A 19,241-nucleotide genomic window follows, 5' to 3' on the forward strand; every position below is an offset into this window, starting at 1 on the left:
TGACTAAGACGCAGGACAAATATTTATGATTTTAAAGGAGTTGGTGTGGAGGGGGAGTTGGAACCCAGGGAAGCTGATCCCAAGCTACAGGGCAACCCCCATCACTTCACCCTGCCTTGGAACACCTGTCGTGGGGAGGGTTAAGGCAGGCCTCAGCAAGGCCACCTTCCCAATCTGCTCTCTGCTGAGCATGTCAGACTTGGAGTGCATATGCAGCATCCCGCAGATGACTTTCTCTTCACTATTTTCAAACATCAATTAATAAGAAAACCAAGGCTCTCCATCCTTGGATGACCTCTCTGGAGGACTCCACAGCTGTGACAGAAATGAGATGGTGGGAACATCCTGTTAATAACCAACATCTGACTGAAGTGAAAATTGCTTTACACTTGTGTGGAATTAGACTCCAGGCTTCTATAAACTGAGTATCTGACAGTCACTGCAACTTCGAGTGACTGCAATCCAACACCTTCCTGCTCCCAGCCTTGGCAGGCTCTGCCTGCTTTTAGCAGGCAGGCATGAATTTCGTGAGGCAGTTTCTAATTGCTTGATATTTGTGTGCCAGCTTACAGCTGGAGTGGGAGGTGTAAGGCGGTTGATTTAGGACTGAAAAGTATCTTTTATGTCATAGAATCATATCTTGTCCTCTGGCCTGGAGCATTTCGATTTCTCCTGAGCTCTTCTAGAGGGGCTTTAGCTAAGTGGAAGGAACCTGAAGAGCAAAATGCAACAAGAGGAGGAAGATAACGCTTGAAGATTGGGAAACACTGTGCTCAGTATAGTAGACACTCAACAGTCACACTGAAGAGGCTTTTCAGGGTTTATTGCCCAGACGAGGGTGTTTGGAGCATTGAGCATTCAGAATGGCCCTACTTGAAAAATTGCTATGGTTGTGGTACCTGAATAGATTTGTCTTTTTCAAGAGAGGTGCTGTGTCAAGGGAAACAGCTTTAAGGGAAATTTCAAGTAGTTCCATCACTTAACTACTGTGTGATCTTAGTCAAGTTAATCTTTTTGATTCTAAGTTTCCTCATGTGTAAAACAGTAAGTAGTAATATATGGTTGTTGGAATGATGAAGTGGAATAAGGTATGTAAGGTGTTTCAAATAATGCTTGGTGCACACCTGTTGCTCAGTAAATGCTCCTTGTGATCCCTTGTTGAATAACATTGGGAACTATGGTGTTGTCGCTAATAAGAAGTTACCACAAGAATCACATGGATAACCAGTTTTTAAAGCTTTAAAAGCCCATAATTCATTAATCATGAACCACCAGAATGGACACAGTTTCACCTGCCCTTGAGATTTAGAAGCTCTTCCAGGTTCTGTAATGTCTGGAGACATTTTTAAGAGCATTAAGGAACCAATCAAAGTTTCAGCAGAAAAAGAGATACTCATGGAGGGACCACTTTGAGATGCGTGGGCAAGGTTAAAGGAACCAGCAAGAAATTCTGAGATGCCCTGGGACTAGCAATAGGTGTAAGCTACTATCAGAGAGAATTGGTGGGCAGGCAGAAATGGCAGTGTTACTGGAACCCAGGGCGAGCTGGAGCTTTGCAGAAAGGGCAGCCAGGCAGAGGGTACACTGTGGGTTCCTCCTATCTTCCAGTCTCCTACTGGTGCTTCCCACTGGCTGAAAGAAGGCGAGCTGGCAAAGAAACCTGAATGAAACAGTCCACGTGTGGGCTGGTCTCCTGGGACACAGCAGAGCAGAAAGACCTGGGGATATAAAGGAGAATGGGTACCATATTCACTATCTCTTGTTTAACAAATAGAGAGTGTGCCAGTTAATGGAGTGCTTGATTGGATAAAACATCCAAATAAGCCAACTTTCCCCATGAGGTGATTATTTCTTTCAGTCAGTCCTCATGTCCTGTAGTGACATAAGCAGCAGTCAAATGGTAGCTTCCAAAGAAGCAAAAAATATTAACATACTCTGATCCAGAGGCTGAGGTGTGGTGTTCAGAGCAGATCACACAATAGTCCTGGTTCCTGGTCGTCATCCACTTTGGAGCTGAGCCATAACAGTTGGAATATAATATCATTGGTTCTAAAACTTAACTGTGCATTGGAATCACCTAGGTAGATTTTTAAACTACTGATGCTTAGGCTCCCCCATCACCGCACAGTTTCCAAATTAATTGGTTTGGTGGTTTCAATGCACGAAAAAATTTGAGAATTACTAGTATATATGTTGACATCACCTGGGAATCTCCAGACCAATTAAATGTGTATCATACAGGATTTCAGTAATCTACAGGGAGACAGAGCTGGCGTAGGCTAGAGCAGTACTGTCCACATGCGGCTATTTAAATTTAAACAAAATTTAAAATTCCATTCTTCAGTCCCACTAGCCACATTTCAAGTGCTAATAGCCACATGTGGCTAGTTTGGACCACGAAGAACATCGTAGAAAGTTCTATCACACAGCACTAGGACAGTGACTAGCCCCTCAAGCTAAGTGAACTGGAACAAAAGACAATGAGGCATAAAAACTGAGAAACCAGAAAACTGAACCCCACCAACTGGGCACTCACACTGGGGAAGGGGAACAGCTATGGTGGACATGAGGCATTTGGCACTGGAAGACGTATCTGAGATCTATGCTTGTTTGGCAAACCAGGCAGGATTGCCTCAGCCTCTGTGTGGATGGAGCCAGCACATTGGAGGGACTGAAGAGGGCAACCAAGGAAGAAGAAGACCCAGATCACATCGTTAGCACTTGAGACCTCTCTGATGGTGCCTACAGGGTGATACTCACTTCATTTACTTCTGAGCCACATTCCTGAGCAACGTGATGCAACCCTGCTGTCTGCTTTGAAGTACCAGGCTATCATGAAAGAAAAGTCTAGCTCTAGGTCCTCCAGCATGTTCATCCTCCAGGGCTCCATAAACAGATCCCAGTGTGCACCAGAGGCCCTGTTACTTGGGAACCAGAATAAGTGCATGGCAGGAGGAGGGGGGGTTCAACTGATTGAGAGTGAGAGAAAGACACTTGTCGTGCTGGATCACTTGTTCAGTTTAATCTAGAGTGTTAGAAGGTTTTATTGGTTGGTGGGTGAAGAGTGCTTTTTTGGAGATATATCCGTTAAGTGGTATGCCAGTCTCGATGTTTCTTAAGAGGGGTAGGATAGTATATTTGTTTGCTAGGATTGCCATAGCAAAGTACCACAAATGGGGTGGCTTAAACAACAGAAATGTATTCCTTCACAGTTCTGGAAAGTAGAAGTCCAAGATCAAGATGTCAGGATGTCTGCAGGGTTGGTTCTCTCTGGGGTTACTATAAAGAAATTGCTTGACGCCCCTCTCCTGGCTTTTGGTAGTTTTGCTGGAAATCTTTGGCATTTCTTGGCTTGTGATGAGAAACAAGAGATTTCGCTTCTCTGATCTCTTCCTTTGTGTTCACATGGCATTTGTGTCTATGTTCATGTCTATGTCAAAATTTCCCATTTCTATAAGGACATTAGTCATATCAAATCAGGAGCCCACCATACTTCAGTATGACCTTATCCTAACTTAATTACTTCTGCCACAATCCTACTTCCATATGAAGTCACATTCTTAGATACTGGTATATGAATTTTGAGGGACAAAACTTACCCTATAACAAATGATATAGTATAGTAGAAAGAACATATAATTCTAGAGTGAAAAAGACTAGATGCACAATTTTATCATTTCCAACATTAGAATGACATATTTAATAGGATCATTTGTAAAATGATAAATCAGTATTAAAATGAACCATTATTTTATGTATCCCTAGGAAAGAAAAAATTGTTTCCTATTATACAATGGCATATCATCAATTATAATATGCATCCCAATTTAAAAGATATTCAAATTAAACAATGGTATGTCATCAATTATAACAATGGTCCCAATTTCAGAGATATTCCAATTAAACCATGGTACATCATGAATTATAACATGCATTCCAATTTCAGAGATATTCCAATTAAACAATGGCATATCATCAGTTAAAACACTCATGCCAATTTCAAACATATCAAACTGTGGAGTGAAAGTCTGTTTTAAAGTTGATGAGGGTAAGGCTTGAAGAAGATAACACGTAAGTGCTTTCTGCCTGAGCAGAAAAAGTTACTATCACTGTAGGTCCACACCTAATTTGCCATCCATGTCAAGAAGGAATTTAATAATTTACTAGACAGGAGTCAGCTTCCACCCAAGTTGTTAAGGAAAAACAAAGGCTGTCAAAGACTCAGGCATATTTTAGTCCTGGTAGCTAGTGAGCAGGAACCCCTGGTCCATGTGGCAGATCAGGCAGCCAGCCAGAAATGATGCAACCTCAGTATGTAGACATAGCACACAGAAATGGCACAAGTCAATTCAAGTTTCCACATGTGACTCTTCACACAATCAGCAAACTGTTAAAGAGTTTTAATCCTACCAAAGTAGAAAAGCCATTTAAATTGAAAATTAAAACCGTGTCTCATCAGCACCAACCTGTATCTGTTGAGTGATTTTGAGACCCGCAACTTGTTTGTCACAGCTACAGGGCAAGCCACTAACTCTGAGGCCAGTCACTTGAAATCAGCAGTCACAAGCAGCTGAAATCCTGAAATTGAATAATGCTATTTCTGGTGGCTTGGTGATTCATTTTATTATCTAACTTTCATGTGGTTTAATATGTTTCCTTAGAAATTATATGGTTTGAAAAAATTGCCTGTAATAAATTCTTTATTTTTAAACATAAAGAAAATTAGCCATTCTTTATTCAGAGAAAATTAGTTTAAAATATTAGAGAAAATATTTAAAGAATATCAGTTTGAAGGAATACCAAATTATAAGCCTGCCCTGAGGCCCTCTTGTCTCTTCCTGGCCTATGATGTATTCTTTACCAAGACCTATTACCCATGGGATGATAAGAGCCTGGATTTCTCCAGGAAACCCTAGAGCATTCAGTGACTGGCAATAATTTGGGCTCCTACTTTTACCTCCTTGCCACTGGTAGCGTCACACGATTTAGCTCTCACCTCTCCTGCAACTTTGCCTGTGGCCGTTCCAGCCCTTGGAAGTCCCAGAGAATAGATGGCCATTGCACAAATAGTCTTGAATTGTTTGTTGATGACAATTGACCTTGTGCCCCACACAATCCAATTTCTATGGACAGTATTCACGGGCCCCACTGTATCTTGAATATGTTCAGTGCATAAACCAGATCTCCAGAGACACAACTGCAGTCTCAATCATTGACTTTCCCTATTGGTTCCACATTTTATGTTGGGTGTCTGGCTGATGCATTACTTTCAGCAACAGGATTTATGAAAAAAAATGCTTCAAATTTACATAACTATGTAGCATAGAGGTAAAACACACAGACTCTGGAGCTTAACTACATAGGTTCACATCCCACCTCTGCTCCCTACAAGTTGTGTAAAATTGGAAAAGTTATGGGGGTCTCTGTATCTCCCAGTAAGAGGGAATAATAACAGTCCCTACCTCATAGTGTTATCATAAGAATGAAAAGAGAGTGCTTGTCAAAAGATTTGAAAAGCTACTTCATCAAAGAAGATACACAGGTGGCAAGTAAGCGTACAAAAAGAGCCTCAGCATCATTAGTTTTAGGAAAATGAAAATGAAAACCACAATGAGAGACCACACCTACTAGAACTTAAAAAGTTAAACAAAATTCTCTTTCACTCCTATGTATTTACCCCAAAGAAGAGGAAATACATTCCCATACAAGGGCTTGTACATGAATATATCATGCAGTTTTATATGTAATAGCCCAAAACTGTAAGCAATTCAAATGTCCATCAGTAATTGACTGGGGGCAATAAAAGGATAAACCCTTAGCCGGGCGTGGTGGCTCAAGCCTGTAATCCCAACACTTTGGGAGGCCGAGGCGGGTGGATCACAAGGTCAAGAGATCGAGACCATCCTGGTCAACATGGTGAAACCCCGTCTCTACTAAAAATACAAAAAATTAGCTGGGCATGGTGGTGCGTGCCTGTAATCCCAGCTACTCAGGAGGCTGAGGCAGGAGAATTGCCTGAACCCAGGAGGCGGAGGTTGCGGTGAGCTGAGATCGCGCCATGGCACTCCAGCCTGGGTAACATGAGTGAAACTCCGTCTCAAAAAAAAAAAAAAAAGGATAAACCCTTGATACGACTACATGAATAAATCTGAAAATAGTTGTATTATGTGAAAGAATAAAGACAAGACCATAGATTGTATAATAAACATTTATATAATATTATGAAGAATACAAACTAGACTATAGTCTCAGAAAGCTGATCAGTAGTTTATTGGGAATGGAAGGAGGGAAGGTTGAGAGGATGAGGTCACATAGGGGTGTGAGGAAAGTTTGGGTGCATAGATAGGCTCACTGTCTTGACTCTGGTGGTGTTTTCACAAATATACACGTCAGAACATATTGAATTACATATTTTAAATAGATGTGGTTTATTATATGCCAATTGTGCCTCAATAGTTCTGTTTTTTAAAATGAGCACCACGATACAGCAGGACTTCCAAAAGTGTTGGTTGTTACTGACTTTATTGATAGGCTGAAAATGTTTTAGATAATATTTTTTAAAAGCTTCTCATCAGAAGCTATATTCAATGATTGACTCTCACCATCACACCATAATCCAGCTGCCTTTTTTGTTTCCTTCTAAGGATGCTCATGAATTGAGGAAAGCAGTCCAGACTTTTAGGTCAGAGACATGAGTTCAAGTGTCCACTCTGACATTCAGTACCTTGTGCCGATATTTAACTTTGACTTTTCTCATTTGTAAAATAGTATACATCTACATCACATGATTGCTATAAGAATCAAATTTTAAAAATGGATTCGAGCATGTTCTGTAAAGTATAAGGCAATGTGAATATATCAGTCATTACAACTGGGGAAGAGATAAGATAAGCATTCACATTTTGCAGACTGGATAAAAGAGGGTAAGCAAGATTAAAATAAAACTTGACCTCACACAAGAGCACAAGCTGGACCCTACATCTCCTCATTTCCCCTAGATGAAAATTGTATACAACATTTTTTAAAAAGTAGAGATATCTGGGCCCTACCCTATAGTCACGAAATCAGAATCACCTGGGGTTAGGAAATAGGAATCTGAATTTTAAAGAAAGTTCTCCCAGTTGATTAGGATCCAGCTGATCATTCCACCAGTAAGCAAATGATCTTTTGGAAACAACTGCCTTGACCCTAATGCCTCTCAATGAGAAACAGACAATCCTAGGCCCTCTTGCTCATGTGAAACCTGGATTTATCCACCAGAAAAAATAATGCATCTTCCATAATAACTGGAAATGCAAAATATTCTAAAACATCTTTCGAATATGCATTTATTATTGCAAGCACTTCCCTTATCATCATTTTCCTGAGCAGTTATATTCAGGATTCTTACTGGCTTTCTGATTATCCTTGGAAATTATCTGTCTTGCTAATGCAAATGTTTATCGCTTAATGTCTTTCCATCTTGTCATTTTCCTCAAAAAACCAAGTCACTCAGTGCTGGCAGCTTACCTTATATAGTGTGTCTGAGGTGTGTGGCTTGATGCCAACATGAACTTTATATCTATAAGAGAATGCCATTGGAAAATCAAGAAGTGGGAAGAAAAGTACCAGATTTGGTGCACATCACTTATTTGTGCTCTTTGGGGTGGTGAAAGGAGAAAAACAAAGACTAGAGTTTCCATCACCTGTCTTCTATCATCTAAACCTACTCAGCACTCTCTTCCAACACGGAGAGAAGGTGCCCTTTCTGTGTCTTGAGGATGTCAAATTCACCCACAACATGCTTCTTGGGGGTTATTTCCAAATCCTCTATCAAAAGATGCAACATGAATATCATTAAACCTCTTATCATATGGTTCATTATTCCGTGAATTTGGACCCGATGTTGTAAAAATGCCTCTAGGGGCCAGGCAGAGAAGTTCAATGAGGGAGAAGGGCCTGGAAGTTGCTGTGAGAAGGAAAGAGTAAATGCTTTGTCTGGATGGGACGGTCTCCAATTGTTGCCACGAAGAAATGTGGCCCAAGGTTGCCAGATATTCCAATTGTTTTCTAAAAGAAGGGTAATAAAAACAGCCACCTTATTAAGTGGGAAAATGCAGGGAAAAATATTTTGAGTAGGACAAATAAAATACCTTCAAGTCAGCTTACGCTTGCAGACTGCCAGTTTGTGATCTTGAATTTCTGTTATTGAAAACTATTATCCCTGAACAACAGAAAAAAATTATGCTGATGTAGTAAATTCTTGTACCTGCACAGTCAGCCAGTGGCATAATCAGTCTCATCACCCTCTGAATAAACATTGCGTAAGAATATAAAATTTAGCTCAAATAGAAGCTGGGTCTTCTTTGTGAAGCTGGAACAGTCAGATAACCATTGGTCTGAACAATAACTTGTGAAATTTTAATCGGCAATGGGTTGGAGATTGCTTTTCTGTATACGTATTTATTGGACGGAGACATAATCAGAATGACACTCTTCTCCTTCCAACCCATATTTTCCATACAACCGGTAATAGCAGGCAGTGTTCCTTAAAGGACAATTTTCTCTCACACATATCCCTGCATAGGAAGGGCTAGGGCTGGAGACAAAGCACTGAAATGAAGAATGTCAGGTGGCTAGAACAAATATCAAATTTTTTTTGCTAGGCAACATAGACACGCATAATATGGTTAAGAACCGCTCTCCCTTTATTGAGAGACTGTTTTCCTTTACTCATATGAAAGTGAGGTAAATGTTTTTCATAGTTTGTGCTAACAAATATCAGAAAGCATCTAATAAACCATGTTTCTATTTGAAAGCTGACAGTACGTAGAGGCTCCAGCTGATTTGTAAAATAGGAAGGATGAGTATCTCCAGTACAGAGAAGCCATAGAATCTTGGGTTAGCTATAACTTCGTCGTGAAAGGCTTCACAGAATATAAATTGTTTTGTATATTTTTACTTGTGACAAGTATATAGGAAAAGAAGCTTAGTGATAAGGATCCTAGCAGAAAACAGATGGCATACCCAGACAGTTTAACCTGAAGGGCTAAACTCTTTACAGGGAAATGGGCAGGGTTAAAAGAGCCAACAAAGAAAGTGAGGCATCTGGGACATCAGAGATAGCAACAACAGGAAGCCATTACTACCCCTCAATGTGCAGGGTCAAGAGAGAGGGACTATGTTACCAAATCCCAGCAAAAGCTCCCTGTGCAGAAGGAAGTCTGCTAACACAATGTGTGTTTGTAGAGACGTGCCTGCACCTCTCTGTTCCCCCATTCTCTGATCTCCTGCCAAGTCCTCCGTTTGGCTGACTCCAACCAGAACCCAGAGTGTAAGGGTGCCAGGAATATCAGTCTATGACATCAGCTTCACATGTCACAGAATAGTGCAGAAAATGTCAGAGATGTATAAATATCTGAGAGAGGGGGACAACTGAAAAACTATTATCACAGAAGACAAAGGGAATCATAGCTCATGGAATGTTAGAGCAGAAAGGAACTTTTTCTTCTCTAATTTAATCTTTCATTTTGTTGATGAGAAAACTGAAGCGCAGGGAATTGAAATGAACAGGTCAACATTATATACTTAATAAAGGGCATACTTGAGATGAAAGGCAGTTATCATCTTATCTATTCTCATGGTTTTTCTACTTCATTATGCTGGAAATCATGGGTGAGGAAACTGAGAGTAGAGTTGCCTAAAATGAGACACCTACATAGCAGTTTCTCCATTACTGTGCCCATCAGACATCACTAATCAATTACAGATTTCTTTCCTCCTGAGCCCAGATGTGACCTCCGACACATTAGGCAGGGCAAGGTTGAATCAATCATGAAATGCATCAATCAATCATTTATGCACCTGCATAAACCCCAGTGTACTCAAAAATGTTTACTGTGCATAATGTTCACCCACTCATTTCAATTCCCTGGACCTCAGTTTTCTCATCAACAACATGACACAATGATATAATGACACAATTTTGTATAATGCAAACTCATACACTGAGCTCTAAATCTTCAAGTTATTTACATGTCTTATATTATTTTCTTTCCTAAAACTCAACTCATTCTCTGAAGGTATTGCCTGTACTTTGTACTTTCAGACTGCCTACCCGATGACTTGGTGGGGAGCATTTATGGTTGGGAAGAAGAGAAGTGGCCTGAGGTGAATTTGCTTGAAGGGTAATAATAAAAAAAAGTTCTAATCTCTTTCTTTCTCCTTGCAGGTTGACAGGACTGAGGTGATTCGCACCTGCATAAACCCAGTGTACTCAAAACTGTTTACTGTGGACTTTTACTTTGAGGAGGTTCAGCGCCTGCGGTTTGAAGTCCATGACATCAGCAGCAACCACAATGGGCTGAAGGAGGCCGACTTTCTTGGTGGCATGGAGTGCACACTTGGCCAGGTGGGTCAACAGACATCCCTTCCTTTTCCTTGGCACCTTAGGGCCTTTCTTCCTTCCCTTTTGCCCTCTCTCCCCTAATCTAATTCTTGCTTTTTCCTATTGATTGTATTTTCTTTAACATGTAGCATTTTACGACTTCCCAGCTGGTGTCATATCCATCATGTTTATGTAGAGATGATTCTGCAAGTCTGTACAATTTCTTACTTTGAAAAGTTTGTAATTTTCTCGTCTGAATTCCCCCACTGTGTCAGTCATTTATTCAGCAGCTATTATTGAGCACGTATGTGTCTGGCTCTATGCTCTGTTCATGTGTTTGCTATAGCCTTATCCTGTTCCATTATAAATTTCCATCTCTAACTCAGCTGTGAGAACCCCCATGCAAAAAGTATTTCTCATTCATTTACTCCACATCTCTCTTACCAAAAATAGCCCAAGGCAGGGGCTAAATAGATGCTCAGTGAATGAATAAAAGCTCTTAATTCTCCCAATAATAATGTGAAATAAGTATCACTATTATATTCATTTTATCAGTGGGAAAACTGAGACTCAGAGAGGTTAAGGGGTTTGATGAAGACTCCACCCTAATAAGTGGCAGTGTTAGGACCCTACTAGGCCTTCCTGACTCTAAACTTCATCATTTTGCTTCTATAACACCTTTCCGTTTTTCCTTCCCTTTCTATTGTACCCAGAAATGTGGTGAGTCTAAATGAAAAAAAAAAAAAAAAAAAAAAACAGTCCCTGTGCCCAGATAGTGGATAATCTTACTGGAGAAGGCATAGTAATATGCACTTCAGATAGAGCAATTCATTACAAAATACCCTGGGCTCTCTATATGAGGTCGTGGGCCTTCAAGGAAGAGAGAGCTTTTTTCTACTGGGTAGAGTCAAAGAAGGCATTGTGGGACCAAACTCTGAAAAGCACATGGTCTAGGGACTGCAGAAGAAAGAGGAGGGGCCTTTCAAGTAAGAAAGCAATACGAGTAACTCATAGGGTCAGAACAAATGTGGAGGGGTATGGAGCTGGAAGAGACCACTTTCCCTGACTGAATCAAGGTCAGGTGCTCATGATGAAGCTTAAACTTCAGATCCTGTCTCTCATGCGGGCCCCTTCCAAGGCTCTGTGTCACGTTTTTATTTTTTACTTTTTTCTCAAAGAGAGATTCCAAATTATATGTCTAAAACTCAAAAAACCTAGGTTCATCTCCTGTCACGGTAAGGGTCAAGTTTAAGGATTTGTCAGGAAGAGTCTACCTGACAAAGAGATGGCAAGCATTGTGCTTACCTTGTTTCATGCCACTTATCACTAAAGTAAATTTCTCCCAGTGAGCACTAAGAGACAAAATAGACAGTGTCCTCAGTTACCCTTTTCCAGCAAATAGAGTGATAAATTTTTGTATTCCTTTAATGAAAGTCAAAAGCCCAATATTGAAATACAGTTGAGGGAAGGCAGAGAGAGAATCTGAAATATTCTCCATTAATGTATGTTCTCTAATGACTTTTGAAGAGTTGATGGCAGATAGTTCTAGGATCTTGCCAGGTGCTATGTCCAGTAAGTAGGTATTAAATGAATGAATACACTGTGGATTTGAGACAAAATCCTGTTTCTATTTAAAGTTGATTAGAATGGCATATTTTATAGACATGTGAGCCATGCGAAGATTCTCCCTTAAACAATGGGCATCCCTCCTGTGTATAAATGTTATATTTTGTCACAAGAAATAAAGGTAGATCCATGTGGGAATCCATATGGACAAAAGGTCTTTTTTTTTTTCTGGTCCAAAGCTTTGATAATTTTGTCTGTTTGAATGACCCTCAAACCTACATCTTTAGTCACTCACAATGCTCATCTTTTAAAAGCCAGTAAGTCCTTAACCCTCTACCTTGCAAGTAAGACGGGCATTGTACTAGGTGCCAGTGACACCGTGGTGAGCCAAAAACATAGTCCTTGCCTTCAAACAGCAGTTTAGTTGGGTATAAAGATGGAATGAAAATAATTACACAACAATTAATTAAATGGCAACCATCATAAGCTTTGTTACAGAGAAGTACAGAATAAGAGATCAAGCATTGGGAGACTGCCATCAGGCGGAGAGGGATCAAAGAAGGCTTTCTAAGAGAAGTGACATTTACACTGACTCTAAGGGAGAATGAGAGTGCCTCAGGTGAGAAGAAAGAGGAAACACATTCTAAGCAGATGGGAACGTTATCCACAAAGCCTCTGCATCCAGGAAGGAGTTTGGCATACGGTGCAGAGCATCTTTATTTAGTTTTTTCAAGAAGCCAGCTCTGAGGTAGGAAGTCAAAGGAGGTGAAGGAAGCACCATAGTGGAGAGGAAAAGTGAGACAGAAGAAGGAGTCTGCAAAGGAAAGTGGCCAGGTAACTACACCATAGGTACCTGGAGCTTAATTCTGCTGGGGAAATTCTGAGAGCAGTGTGATGCAAACATTAGAGATATTTCATCCTAGGGATGAGGGAATTGGGACATTTATACACCCTGTGTATATATACTCACATCAGTCATTAAGACCCATTCCTAAGGTGGGAACAAACATTAATCCTCTGACATTTCTGGCCTACTGTGCAGGTAGCAAATTCCAAATATCACAAAGAGCTCACAAGCAAAGAAATACAGATGCAGGTGGTCGAAGTCAGTGATAGGCACTCAAATTACAGGGCCAGGGAATATGAGCGGGGTGCTGACAGCATCTGTGGATTGCCTATTTAATACCCAATCACCCACTCTTTTAGCTGTTGACCCCGATCACTTTCTGATCATTTTATACCATGTAGTCATGTAGAAAAGAGCCCTATCCCTAGCTTAAGAGTGAATCCTGAGCAGTCTCAGCTAATCACATGAATCTCATCCCCCACTTGCAAGAGCTTGGTTTAGAGGTAGGCATGCATCCAGTAAGACCTGGATTTTTCTTGGAAAGGTTTCCTAGCCTAAAATAAGAGACACACATGAAGAAACAGTTCCTCTTTTCCTGTGATTCCTGGAATCACAACAGCCATCTTGCAGCAAGGCTGAGGATGAGAGCAACCCTTAGGGGAGGTCAGAGCCAAAAGAGGTGAAGGCTTGGGGCTGACGTTCTTTACCTGGGACCCACTCTATCTATGGATGCCTTATTATGGGAAAGTATAATGTCCTGTCATTGAAGCTCTTTGGGATGGGAATTTTTATTCCTTGAACTAAAAGAATCATAATTGATATAGCACATATGAGGAACTAAAAAGAAGATAAGGCTGGCTAGATTGGGGTGAACAAAGGGAAACCAGGGGGTTGTGTTGGATTAATTTTGTTAATCTCTCAAAAGAAGGAATGTGTGGAAGTGAGCACTGAGAATGCGGTTACAAATAGTCCTTTCAAGATGTTTTTGATACTGTTGAAAGAACTTACATACTGATTATTTCATTTAACCCTCTTGACAGTGTGGGAAGGACGGGAGTCATTATGCACATTTTATAGTTGAGAAAACTGAAGATCAGAAAGATTTAATGTCTTCACAGAGCCCAAAGCAGAAGTCAGGAGCTTTAGATTCTTAATCCAGAGCTTTCTTCTGTCATGGCCTAGGGAAGGATAGTGAGAGGAGGCTACCTGTTCTGAGAACTCCTTTGAGATCGTGGCCTAGGTGAAGCAAATGAGCAGCAAGTGATTTGTTCAGTGTGGCTCTAAACCATGTTTCCCAAGTTGTGCTGATCCACTTTCAGGTGGCATGCTGGCCCCTCTGGATATCTTGCATGTTCATTGGCACTCACCTTCATATTGTCAGTCACGTGATTGGTGGAGTTAGCCTTTCCCACACTTGTGGAGTGGGCACTAATTGGCTTAAATGAATCAGAGTATTATATTTGTCTTGCCACAGTGATTGGTTGAAGGAAAGTCATGGTGACTTTTTTAACACTATAAGTTTCAGACATTCATTTATTTCTTATTTTAATGACATAACAATTGCATGCCAAGCTTTCATAACAAGAATTTAGCAAGTACCCTGGATATGCCGAGTTTATTTGTGCTAGGTGCTGGAGACTCAGAGATGAAAAAGAAAGACAGAGGCCCTGCCTGCCTCAGAAAAGCTTATAATTATCTGAGAGACACAAACTGGTAAAGAAATAATCAGAATGCATATTACTAAGCACTACAATAGAAATATGTTCCAGAAACTCTAGGGGAAAAGACCTCTGCCTAAAGCAAAGCAGGGAATCTCACAAGAAAGGTGACTGTGTACCTAATCCCTAAGAATAGTAGGAATTCACCAACAGAGAAAAGAAATAAGGACTCTTGGGACAAAAGGACTGGTACACGCAAAGACACAGCAGCATGAAGGGAGTGGCAGAGAACTCTTAAGTGACTCAGCATGGCTGGGCAGTTAAGTGAGGATGTGAAAAGGGTAGAGGATGTCAGACAGAAAAGAAACAGCCCGGTCCTGATGGTTTTAAGTGCTTTTCTCTAAACTCTGGCGAGCCTGGACTTGATGCACTAAGGTCCTAGTAACTGGGGGAAGGATAAGATTGGATGTGTGTATGAGAAAGATCACTTCGGCTGGGCATGGTGGCTCACGCCTGTAATCCCAGCTTTTTAGGAGGCCGAGGCAGGCGGATCACGAGGTCAAGAGTTTGAGAGCAGCCTGGCCAACATAGTGAAACCCTGTCTCTACTAAAAATACAAAAAATTAGCTGGGCATGGTGACAGGCATCTGTAATCTCAGCTTCTTGGGAGGCTGAGGCAGGGGAAATGCTTGAACCCAGGAGGTGGAGGTTGCAGTGAGCTGAGATTGCGCTACCGCACTCTAGCCCGGGTGACAGTGCGATACTCCATTTAAAAAAAAATCACTTTGGCATTCCATAAAGGGTGGGTGGCAGGGAAACCAATTAGGATACTAGTGCAATCACAGGAAGGAAATGCAGATGGCAGTAGTTATGGAAACTAAAAAAAGGGGCCCAGAAGAGAGCCTGTTGAAGAGCAGAATCAACAAGGCTTGGGGATGAGGTGAGGGAGGAAGACTTTGCAGATGTCTGACTTAGGTAACTGGGAGAGCGATTTGGCTGTATTTAAGGGGAAATCAATCATGCCCAGGAGTGGGGTAAGGAATGTAACATAATGCTGGCCTGTTAAGTGCAGATGTCTATGGAGAACTCAGAGGAGCTTGACAATTGGCAGCTGACATGGATATAGAATAAACGATATAGATTTGGGAGCTTAATTCCTGTAGGTGATAGCTGCTAACGTTAGACTAGAAGAGATTCTTCGAAGCGGCTGTTTTATCTTTATTTTTGAAGGAAATTTTTTGAACATGCCATATAAATAATTTGAACATGCCAAATAAAAAAATAATAAAGGATTAAAAATATCAAGGCATATGTAAGGACACCTCTTTCCATTATCTTTCAGATAAAAGTATAACTTGACATTGTCTTTAAAAAAAATCTCTGTTGAGTGGTTTTTACATGTGGAGTAATATGCCAGACAAATGCATTTGTACTAAGAGCTTTGTGAAGGATGGGCAGAACTCCTTTATGCTTCATGGTTTCATAGGTTGTGACACTTTGGTGTGAATGAGAGTTTTGCCCTTTCCTCTAAAATGTTCCTCTCCAGTATGACCAAGCAAACAGAAAAAAAAAAAAATCAGCATTTTTCTTCCTTAAAACTCCAGAGTAAAAAGAAGATTCCTTTTCCTGTGTTCTGCTTAGATAGACAGGGAACGGCTAGATGCAAATGTCAGCCACCCTCAGAGAGGGCAGGGTCAGAGTCTGAGGCACTGTTTCATAGTGATTATGAGCACATGGTATGGGGCCTGACAGTCTGGGGTCAAATCCCAGCTCAGCTGCTCTCAACTTGTTTGTCGAGAGGAAAATTTCTGCAGCCACTTAAGCCTCAGTTTCTTCATTTGAAAAATGAAAATAATCAGAGTGCAGACTTCAAGAAATATTACAGGATCAAGTAAAATAATGCACATAGGCTGGGCACGGTGGCTCACGCCTGTAATCCCAGCACTTTGGGAGGCCAGGGCAGGCAGATCACGAGGTCAAGAGATGGAGACCATCCTGGCCAACATGGTGAAAACCTGTTTCTACTAAAAATACAAAAATTAGCTGGGCGTGGTGGCACACACCTGTAGTCCCAGCTACTCTGGAGGCTGAGGCAGGAGAATCACTTGAACCCAGGAGGCGGAGGTTGCAGTGAGCCAAGATCACCCCATTGTACTCCAGCCTGGCAACAGAGCAAGACTCCGTCTCAAAGGAAAAAAGAGGAATAATGCACAAATGCACATAAAGTCAGAAAGTGCTTAACAGAGTCCCTGGTATGGAGGAAGTACTCAGGATGGGGAAGCTGTTATTAACGTGGCAGGAATCTAGGAAATGATGGGAAAAGGCAATGCTTATAGACACCAACATTGCTTTCAGAACAAAGGGGGAAACATAAAGGGTATAAACATTGTAAGAGAGCGCCTACGTCCTGGGCAATTATAATAGCCCAAGTGAACTTACATTGCCTCAGGTTTCTCAAATATTTCACTTAGTTGAAGAATTTTAAATATTGTGTGTGTGAACACAGGCATGCGTATTTATTCTGATACTCTTTTTAAGTAAAAAATGTTTTAAATTAGGTCTCTAAGTAATTTGGACAATTACTATAATTTGGGCCTTAACAGTGGTAAGACAGGGACTGCCACAGTTAAGGCCCTAAAGGAGAGATAAAGTGACTTCTCCAAAGCCATGCCGGAAGTTACACGTTCAGAGTCTGCGTCCTGAAGGCTTCTGTAGTACTCGCTCTGTCTGGCTGAGTTTGCCACATTCTCACTCTGCCTTGTGAAACAGCAGGACTCCTGGCCTGTAGGAAAGGAAAATAGCAGCTTTAAGCATGCTAGAAACTGGCATTGGTCATGAAGTTGAGTACAAGCACAGCAAGTGACTTCACGCTGAGCAAAAATGCCAAATAAAGCAAACGAAGGCCCAGGTCCTCGGGGAAACTCAAGGCAGAATGGACCAGTCTTGACAGATGGATGAGGGGGATGCATCACAGGGACATAGGGAGCTCAGAAGCTGCTTTCTTCTGGGTACATTTTGAGACCTTCCTTTGATTTCTGTTGCCCAAAAGAAATCAAAGAGCTAAGCTCCTCTTCTGCTCCATCCAATAGCTGGTATGCCAAAGCGAGATGTGATCTTTCACTGCCCAGAACGGCAAGCTGACCTTCTTTTATGTGATGCCTTTATTTTCTGTTTCACTGCTCATTAACTCATTCATTCATCCTCATGATTTCCCACTTCATACACCAAAGACAGTGAAACTGAGCCAAAAATAAGAAAAATAATTTTTAAAAAATTGTTTGAACTCCAGGCACTTTTATTTAGTAGGCCCTGGGTGAGGTGGTTGCTATACTGCACTTAATTTAATCAGCACATCTCTGGGAGGTGGGTACTACCGTTATTACCATGTTACAGCTGAGGAAACTGAGACTGAGTAAAGCTAGGTAAGTTATCCAAGGTCACACAGCAAGATGCCAATCTCCTTAGCTCCAAAGCTTTGTATGATCTTTTCCATCTATTCTTATAGCTTGCCACTAACTAGTATAAATGATCAAGTAGCATCTACAAATGCAAAGCCAAGTTGGAGCTGACCTGGCTAGTTTTTAGTGTGTTTCTTTTTAAGTTTATTTGTCTTACACAGAGCTGATAGAGACGGACTAGGAATCCCTTTGCAGAAAAATAAGCTTGGTCATCTTCCCTCTGGATTTGTCTACTGAATTTACTTTAAATATGATATGGCTTCTTAAAAAATGTCAATGCCTCAACCCCCCAAAACCAGAATCTTATAAATTCAGCACCCAAAAGGTACATTACTCTGGCCCTCCTTTCACCTTCAACCATGATGAAAGATCCCTTATCAAAATTTAGTGGTCGCATGTGGGTTTCATCATTGCTTTTCTTGTAGGTATTTTCTCTTCTCAGTGGCTTGGAGGACAGTTATCATTTTCTCCTCATTGTTGTGTGGCTGTTCTTCAGTGTATTTCTTCCCAAAAGTTTAGAGGACATCTGGTGAATCCAAGAACTTCCTGCTTTCTGTCATCATAAGTGAGGCAGGGAAATTCATGACACCTTGAAAAAGTCTCAGGCTGTCAGGAGTCCTCTGATCCTTATTCATGAGAGAGAGATTATATACCATCTTCCCTCAGGGCAGTGGTTCTCAAACTTAAGCATGTGGCAGAATCACCTGGAGGTGTATTAAAATACACATTTCTAGGTCTCACCCCAAAAGTTACAATTCAAGAGATCTAGTGAGAGATTCAGGAATCTGCATTTTCTAAGTTCCCAGGTGATGCTTATTCTGCAGGTCCAGTCATCACACGTTGAGAAGCCCTGCCTCAATGTCTCGTGTACGAGGATGCTAATGAGTCTTGGACACTATGTCACTAGTTTCAATAAGAAAGGAACCAATGTTTTGGGTAATTATCTAGAGAAATTAAATAGGACACAGAAAACATCAGGTGACCAGAAAAAAAAATGCTTTATAAAATTGACAGTACTAAAAAGGCATACAGCTTGCAATTTATGCTCTTGGTAAAGATTTTGAGCACTGAAGTTTTTTCTCCTATTCATTAAATGCAGTTAAATGGACCTATTAACCACTGGTTTCCTTCCTGACATAAGTGAATGTTATGATTATGTCAGCCACAGTGGTCCCTGAAAGAGTGGGCAGACCACAAGCTGTTGATCAATGGGTATTAAGTTTAGTGTTGGGATGAGCCTGATTACTGAACACTGGCTGTTATCATCATGCTGAGGGTGCTATCCAAACTCAGTGTAATGCCTACAGCAAGATTCTACAGGTTAGCATTTTGTTGCATAACATCTA

The 19,241-nt window shown here is 41.0% G+C and overlaps 1 protein-coding gene across 4 annotated transcripts in view; it reads left to right on the forward strand.

The window, feature by feature from the left end:
• CPNE4 (copine 4) overlaps positions 1-19,241 on the forward strand; it is a 500,113-nt gene that overhangs the window by 309,423 nt on the left and 171,449 nt on the right. For all 4 annotated transcript variants that reach the window (XM_032266629.1, XM_032266638.1, XM_032266658.1 and 1 more), the window contains one exon: positions 10,211-10,390. In XM_032266629.1, coding sequence (XP_032122520.1) covers positions 10,211-10,390 — 180 coding nt within the window. The remainder of the gene's footprint in view (positions 1-10,210; positions 10,391-19,241) is intronic.

The sequence above is a fragment of the Sapajus apella genome, unplaced genomic scaffold, assembly GCF_009761245.1.
Source record: "Sapajus apella isolate SASKATOON/1434 unplaced genomic scaffold, GSC_monkey_1.0 scaffold4, whole genome shotgun sequence".
Taxonomy (NCBI): domain Eukaryota; kingdom Metazoa; phylum Chordata; class Mammalia; order Primates; family Cebidae; genus Sapajus; species Sapajus apella.